The 8255-nt window shown below is 34.7% G+C and overlaps 1 protein-coding gene and 2 long non-coding RNA genes across 3 annotated transcripts in view; all 3 read right to left on the bottom strand.

Moving 5' to 3' along the window:
- Positions 1–2907: 2907 nt before the first annotated feature.
- On the bottom strand, positions 2908–3720 carry LOC141358968 (uncharacterized). Its single transcript, XR_012365546.1, has 2 exons — positions 3481–3720; positions 2908–3307 (listed from the first exon to the last, which is right to left on the bottom strand). It is a non-coding gene; the product is annotated as an uncharacterized lncRNA (long non-coding RNA).
- Positions 3721–3723: 3 nt separating this feature from the next.
- Positions 3724–4745, bottom strand: LOC141358965 (uncharacterized). Its single transcript, XR_012365544.1, has 3 exons — positions 4696–4745; positions 4486–4585; positions 3724–4399 (listed from the first exon to the last, which is right to left on the bottom strand). It is a non-coding gene; the product is annotated as an uncharacterized lncRNA (long non-coding RNA).
- Positions 4746–5588: 843 nt separating this feature from the next.
- LOC129440978 (uncharacterized) overlaps positions 5589–8255 on the bottom strand; it is an 8772-nt gene continuing 6105 nt past the window's right edge. The window contains exons 24-36 of the mRNA XM_073860383.1: positions 8050–8137; positions 7896–7951; positions 7675–7744; positions 7479–7549; positions 7118–7379; positions 6923–6993; positions 6772–6822; positions 6533–6617; positions 6362–6454; positions 6224–6270; positions 6020–6113; positions 5874–5941; positions 5589–5773 (exon numbers count right to left, since the gene is read on the bottom strand). Coding sequence (XP_073716484.1) covers positions 5719–5773; positions 5874–5941; positions 6020–6113; positions 6224–6270; positions 6362–6454; positions 6533–6617; positions 6772–6822; positions 6923–6993; positions 7118–7379; positions 7479–7549; positions 7675–7744; positions 7896–7951; positions 8050–8137 — 1111 coding nt within the window. The 3' untranslated portion in view covers positions 5589–5718. The remainder of the gene's footprint in view (positions 5774–5873; positions 5942–6019; positions 6114–6223; positions 6271–6361; positions 6455–6532; positions 6618–6771; positions 6823–6922; positions 6994–7117; positions 7380–7478; positions 7550–7674; positions 7745–7895; positions 7952–8049; positions 8138–8255) is intronic.

The following is an 8255-nucleotide window of genomic DNA, read 5'->3' as shown; positions in this document are numbered from 1 at the left end:
ATATATATATATATATTTTGCGAAAGTTCTGTTGTGTGCAGTGTTTACCTTCTTGTTCTCCATTACTTCTAGTGAACCTCTGTAATATTTAAAATAGAAGGTTCATTACAATATGAATCTGATGGATAGAACATAAAAACTAAAAACAAGAAAATAAGATATGTGGGAGAAATATGAGTATTATCAGCAATGCTGAGCATTATAAGCATGAGTTATTTAGCAAACATAAGGCATTTGTAATTATAAATATATATATATGTTCATGTATATTACATCATAGTTTCTAATACAAATAGTTGTATGTCTCTAACTTTTGACTCAAACTAAAATCTTTTTTTGCTGTGTGTGTTATCTTCTCGTGATGTAAAAAGGGCTTCAGCTGACATAGATGAGGACTGCAATCTGGAGTCCATTCCTGAGCGAACACATTCAAAATAAACAAGTATTTTGTTATAATCGGCAAATGTTTTTTTCTGAAATAGTTTCTTCTACATGCTTTGGTGGGCAGAGTAACTTAGTTTTGAATCGATATTGGGCAAAAACGGGATATGCTGTGTCAGGCGCAGCGCAGCACATGAGGGGGATGCAAATTAACTGTGCAAAGATCTTTAAACTTTTTGGAACTTCTTTAACACAGTTATAAATAATGAAAAGTTTTCAAAAACATCATTTGTTAATTATTTTAACTTTCACATGAATCTGAAGTGGAAGTTGTCTGGTCTGGTTGATTTTTTTTTGTGTGTGTGTGGGGGGGGTCGTTTTACCACAAAATTCTGTATGTAATATTGCAGGGGTCTTCAACTACTTTTCTTCAGGGGCCAGATTTTAAAATTATAAATATGACGCGGGCCAAACTTTTACCCCTATTTTTACTTTTGATATATTTTTTACTTTTACCATATATGTGTAAGTTGTTGTCATTTTTGTTACTTTTGTTATAGTATATTTGAAAAAAAAAACATATTACAAACATGCATTTTCAAAAAAATTTGAAATTTGAAAGCCTTTTAATTACTGAAAACTCATATTTTCTTTATTAATATTTTAAAAACAATTGCAGTTTAACATGTAAGAGCCAAATGTTAATAGTAAAAGTGTAAGAGATCAACACTCCTAAAAATATTTTGTTCATAACTGTTTACTTTCATTAATTGTTACATGTCAAGTACCCACAACATATAACCAGTCTTCTCCTAATGACTAAAATTGCACTACATGTTTTCTTTTTTAATATTTTATAGATATGGTAAACAGCCTTTCCATTGTACATTATACAGATATAAATGTCGGGAGTTCGCCCCCTAGTGGCAGTCGTAAAGAAAATGTAGTTTAATCGTAAATCTGTCATAGGAGAGAACCTTTAATCTACGAATATATAGTTAATAATTTACTTACCAGTAATTAGAGTATTCCAGTGTTACTGATAAAGTAAAACAAACAATAATTAATCATTTTAACTTTGCACACAGTTTTGATTAGAACACACTGAAATACATCACTTCCGGTCGCCACGTCACATGCGGTGTAGTCGCATAAGTTTATTTTCTTTAATGCAATTTAATATTTTAATTAATATTTAATATTTTATTTTTTCATGCGCGTCACAGTTATTACGCCACCGTTACGCGCTTGATTCAATCCGGGTGAGGTTTGTTTTTTAAGCCTGATGCAAATGTGCAATTTTACCGATCTTATAAGATTGTGACAGTTTTTTTCTGAATTTGGATTATTGTCACTATTTTTGATAATATAATGAGTGATGTATAAATGAGTGTTAACTGTATCCATCTTTCACCAATGCACATTACTGCTGCTGTGAGGAGGAAGTGCCACATTTAGCCTATATTTAAAAACGTATACACATGTAAATACTTTTTAAATATATAATACATGTATGTGTGTGTATTTATATTATCCATAGTACACACACATAAAAATGATAACAGACTTTAAACTCAGTAAAAGCTTTTAATTCAATTTAATTTAAAAAATGTAATTGCATTTGTAATGCAAACCTTTTTTGCAACAATTCCATGGAGAAAGAGCAAAAAATCCACACTATTATCAAATAAGTTGTTTGGCAAATGGTTATTTTAGTAAAGATCACACATAATGATTTTATTATTTAATAATCAATTAGTGAAATATAATTGTAATAAATAATTTAATAACCACCCCAAGATGCCAACCCTCTATAAACCCTCAAACACCCTCTCCCCCCATTAAATCTCACTCCAAGATAAACTCAAACGTTGTCAGCCCTGTGATATTAGCAGGTTCAGATGTGTTTGATTGGGGTTGAGACTGATTTCTGCCCTCCAGGAACAGAAATGGGAGACCTATGGTTTTTTAAAGTAACTGTACACTTTACAGTCCTTACAGATTTTCAATAATTTTGTGTAATGCTTTTTCAGTACACTACACTAATAATAATTCATTTGCATTGAATAATCTGCTGTGACAGAAGTGAAGAATGGAAATGTTACATTAGTGTCCATAGTAACATAATATGTCATTAATCACTTAATATATCCACATATCTCCATTTCCATTTGGCTCAAAAATGATAGCTCAGGAAAGTAGCTGCAAAAGGCCCATTTCTAAAGAAAAAGACCAATTATAGATCAAATGTACAGAGGACAAGTATAGGTTAAAGTTTCTGGCTCAGTATTGACAATGTATTTACACACACATTTATTATAAATTGAGATCTCATAATATCTAATAAGTAAAAGAGAGCGATGAGTTTGTTTTGAATTGATGTGTAAATGTACTTTATTGTAACATTCAGTAACTGATTGAATTGTAACTTGTGTTTAATTTATGTATCCACTGATATTTGGAGATATATTAATAATAAACATATGTATGTGTATAGTATTCAGTCCAATCACAAACAACAATCCATTTTATTAAAAAATATTTTATTTTCAAAAAGAAAACAGACAGAGATAGACAGCAATTAATATTTGCATCTGTAAATGTAATAAAAGTGCTTTAACATTATAATATAGCACTGCTGAACGCTCATCATAAGTGCACGCATGCGCAGACGTCCTCTGAAGATAAATATCATTAACTAAAATAAACCCTGAAACAGAGTAACAGTGAAGTTGTGTGTGTGTGTTTGTTTAAAGCTGAATTCATGAATTAATCATTGATATGAACATGTAGTGAATTATAAGTTATCAAGAGATAGTGAGATAATGTTTTGTGTGTGTTGCTTGTTCTTGACTCACTCCTCCCGCGGTTCACCTCCAGAGTTAAAGCTGATCTCTCTTTTATAAATCTGATCAAACTAAAGACTCTTCGGGATGAAATATTACTCTATAAATACTCAAGAATAACATGAGATGAACAGAAACACTGTGTGTTCAATAAATCTCAGTTCATTCAGAGCATCACTGGATATTTATCATTTTAAATGACTTTAATAAAACAGTGACTTTATAAAGTAACATTTGTAATAAAATAACTTACCTCTGAAACAGATGAATAAAATGTTGTGCTGCTTTATAGGTCACCTCCTTTATGTGGCCATCAAGATCCCTGAATGCAGTGTGATAAAGAAAACAATGTGAATCATGTGCTATATACAAACATTAACAGTTAACAGCTCGTATACAGATCTCTCTTACAGATGTTTTCACCTTTAGATATTAAATAAAAGATTATTTACTGTATTTATTCAAAACAAACTCTTCAGAAATGATTTATGTTTTCATTGGTCGTCCACGTCATAACCAATCAACTTCAATGTTTGCTTATGATAATAAAAGTTTTTGCTGCAGTCAGAAATCTCTCATATATTATATGTCATAAGCTGTAGAGAGACGTTTGAAAACCTTTTTGATCTTTTAACCTCATAATCAGATTGTTAGAAGGTGTAAAGACCTTGAATTGATTTTAAGTTAGTTAACTGTTTGAACTCATCTGTGATCTGTCTGTTTAGTGTTACTAAAGGAGTTAAAGGAGAACAGAGAAACTTTAGACTAAGTTAACTTTCTCTCTCAGTGATTTCAACCTAACTTGGTTCTTTGTCTTATTAGGTTTACAGTAAGTTTGGCTGTAAGTGCTTTCTAGTGGATGATGGAAATGTTGGTAAAACCTGATCATGATTTTTCCTCTTTTCATTTGATGCGGCTGATAATCGCATTACATTTAAGTTTGACACAATAAATGAACATAATGAATGCGTCACAAACAATCTTTCTCTTTTTTGTTTTTTTCCACTACTCTACTCTGTTTAATATCAAAATATTTTTATTTATTTTCTGCTCATAGGGGTGGGGTTTGAGGAGGTGAAGTTGGGTCTCTTCTTCTTCTTCTTTTTTTTTTTTTAAAGTAACCCATCAAGTCTGGGTCTCTTGGCGTCTGATACCATGCCTTCAGATGCTTCCTGCAAATAAAACAAACAGAGATTTAAGACATCAAATAACTTTTTTAATTGAATTTGTTTTGTTTAGGGCTCTGGTATAAATCTACCTGTGAAGTGGATGGAGCGGGACGCTTAAGAGCACGACGTTTAGGAAGAGAGGCGGGAGGAGACACTTGCCGGATTGGCCGACTGTTATTAGTTGAAGGTCTATAAACATATAAAAGCACTGTGAGAATTCAAACATTCAAGCACTAAAACATCTCAAATAAAAAACTAAATGTAATATAACAAAGGTTAAGGCTGAAATAAAGACTTACTGAGAAACTGAAGAACAGTCGGCCACGGCAGTGTCTGCTTTATTTTGCTGTAAATAAAACAATCAATGATTTAATCAATGAAATGAAATTCTCAATGAAATTGTCACAAATAACATTTAAGTCTTTGGTTAAATCTACCTGAGCGGATGAGGGCGTCTGGGCCGGAGGAGGCGTGACACCAGCCGACAGCCTGTTAAGTTTGGCCCTCTTTGGCGTCGGCTCCATCTCATCCTGAAGATTAAATACACGTATATTAAAACAAAATAAAATGAATATTTAGTTCTGTTAAAGCCTTCGCTTTAAATCTACCTGTGAAGACGGAGCCGGACGCCAAAGACGGCGACAAGAGGCGGGAGGAGGCATATGTCTCTGAGGAGGTGAAAGCCTATAAACACATATAAAAGTACTGTGAGAATTCAAACATTCAAGCGCTAAAACATCTTAAATAAAAAACTAAATGTAGTTTAACAAAGGTTAATGCTGAAATAAAGACTTACTGAGACACAGAAGAGCACTCGACCTCCCCAGCGTCTGCTTTATTTTGCTGTAAATAAAACAATCAAAGATTTAATAAATTAAATTAAATTCTCAATGAAATTGTCACTTAATAACGTTTAGGTCTAAACGGTTAAATTTACCTGAGAGGATGATGGCGTCTGGGCCGGAGGAGGCGTGACCTCAGTCGACAGCCCATTTCGCCTCTCCCTCTTCGGCGTCGGCTCCATCTCCTCCGGATCATCCTGAAGATTAAATACATGTATATTAAAACAAATTAAAATGATCATTAAGTTCTGCTAAAGACTTCAGTTTTAATCTACCTGTAAAGACGCCGGACGCTTGACAGCACGACGCTGAGGAGGTGAGGCGGGAGGAGGCGCTTGTCTGTGAGGAGGTGAAAGTCTACACATACAAATAAAGATACTGTAAGAACTGTTTCTGATAACTTTACTGTAAAAAATGTAAAAACACAGCTAAACGTAATACCAACTGGTTAGGGATGAATTTAAAGAGATTTTGATAAACTTACTGGGCCTGAGGTGGCGTGACATCAGTCAACAGCCTGTGAGGAGATGAATGTCTATAAATACATATAAATATATCGTTAAGAACTGTTTCTGTTAACATTTGTGCAAATAAAAAATGTAAAGTCTAAAACAGACAGACTATGATAAACTTACTGAGCTTTAATATCGGTATTGCACAGCCTGGGCCTCTTTGGCGTCGGCTCCATCTCATCCGGATCATCCTGAAGATTAAATACACGTATATTAAAACAAATTAAAATGATCATTGAGTTCTGCTAAAGACTTCAGTTTTAATCTACCTGTAAAGACGCCGGACGCTTAGGAGCCGGACGCTTACGAGGAGAGGCAGGAGGAGACACTTGCCGGATTGGCCGACTGTTATTAGTTGAAGGTCTATAAACATATAAAAGCACTGTGAGAATTCAAACATTCAAGCGCTAAAATATCTCAAATAAAAAACTAAATGTAATATAACAAAGGTTCATGCTGAAATAAAGACTTACTGAGAAACTGAAGAACAGTCGGCCACGGCAGTGTCTGCTTTATTTTGCTGTAAATAAAACAATCAAAGATTTAATAAAAGAAATGAAATTCTCAATTTAATTGTCACAAATAACATTTAGGTCTTTGGTTAAATCTACCTGAGCAGACGATGGTGTCTGGGCCGGAGGCGGCGTGACCTCAGCCGACAGCCTATTCCGACTGTCCGTCTTTGGCGTCGGCTTCATCTCATCCTGAAGATTAAATACACGTATATTAAAACAAATTAAAATGAATATTGAGTTCTGCTGAAGGCTTCGGCTTAAATCTACCTGTGACGGAGGAGGCGGACGCTTAAAAGCGCGACACTGTGGAGATGAGGCGGGAGGAGGCGCTTGTCTGTGAGGAGGTGAAAGTCTACACATACAAATAAAGATACTGTAAGTTTCTGATAACATTTAACTTTACTGTAAAAAATAAAGTATGTAATATATAAGCATTAATCATTTTAATATAAGTAATACTAGACTGGTTACAGATGAATTTAAAGAGACTTTGACTTTGAACTTACATGGCCTGAGGTGGCGTGACCTCCGCCAACAGCCCGTGAGGAGATGAATGTCTATAAATACATATACATATATTGTTAAGAACTGTTTCTGTAAACATTTGTGCAAATAAAAAATGTAAAGTCTAAAACAGACAGACTATGATAAACTTACTGAGCTTTAATATCAGTTTCTGTGAGCCAGAGTCTGGCCATAATTGACGTCAGCTCCATCTCATTACTTTGCTGTAATTTTAGATTTAAAACACATTTATTAAAACAAATTAAAATTAACACAAGTTCTGCTGAAGACTAATTTACATGAAACAATTTAACATTAAAATTGACACTAATAATGTTCACAATCTACCTGAGAGGATGAAGACGTCTGGGGCTGAGGAGGCGTTTGGGGCTGAGGAGGCGTTTGGGGCTGAGGAGGCGTTTGGGGCTGAGGAGGCGTTTGGGGCTGAGGAGGCGTCTGGGGCTGAGGTGGCGTCTGGGGCTGAGGTGGCGTTTGGGGCTGAGGAGGCGTTTGGGGCTGAGGAGGCGTTTGGGGCTGAGGAGGCGTTTGGGGCTGAGGAGGCGTCTGCGGAGACGCAACCGGAGCGGTTGACCCATCCGGAGGTGAAGGTCTAACACACATTTAAATATATTGTTAAGAACTGTTTCTGTAAACATTTGTGCAAATAAAAAATGTAAAGTCTAAAACAGACAGACTATGATAAACTTACTGAGCTTTAATATCAGTTTCTGTGAGACAGAGTCTGGCCATTATTGATGTCAGCTCCATCTCATTACTTTGCTGTAATTTTAGATTTAAAACACATTTATTAAAACAAATTAAAATTAACAGAAGTTCTGCTAAAGACTAATTTACATGAAACTACTTTATCATTAAAATTGGCACTAATAAAGTTCACAATCTACCTGATAGGACGAAGACGGCTGGGGCTGAGGAGGTGCAACCGGAGCGGTTGACCCATCTGGAGGTGGAGGTCTAAAAACACATTTAAATATATTGTTAAGAACTGTTTCTTCAAACATTTGCGCAATAAAATATTAAGTTTACTGAAGAAGATTTAAAAACAAAGCTAAAGGTAATACTAGACTGGTTAAAGATGAATTTAGAGAAACTTTTATAAACTTACGGAGATGGTAAACTAGTCTCCACCTCCATATCCTCCACCTCATCTGCACTAGTTTGCTGTAAGTAAAACAATTAGAGATTTAAAACATTTACATGAAACTACTTTTTCTTTCACTTTTTCATTAATATTAACACTAATAATGTTCACAACCTACCTGAGAGGATGGAGGCATTTGGGGCTGAGGAGGCGTCTGTGGCTGAGGAGATGCAACCGGAGCAGTTGACCCATCTGGAGATGGAGGTCTAAAAACACATTTAAATATATTGTTAAGAACGGTTTCTGCAAACATTCAAACAATAAAATATTAAGTTTACTGAAGAAGACCTAAAAACAAAGCTAAAGGTAATACTAGACTGGTTA

This window comes from Misgurnus anguillicaudatus, chromosome 22 (assembly GCF_027580225.2).
Source record: "Misgurnus anguillicaudatus chromosome 22, ASM2758022v2, whole genome shotgun sequence".
Lineage (NCBI taxonomy): Eukaryota > Metazoa > Chordata > Actinopteri > Cypriniformes > Cobitidae > Misgurnus > Misgurnus anguillicaudatus.
Note: the sequence above shows the minus strand (reverse complement) of the source record. Positions and strands in the feature narration are given on the sequence as shown.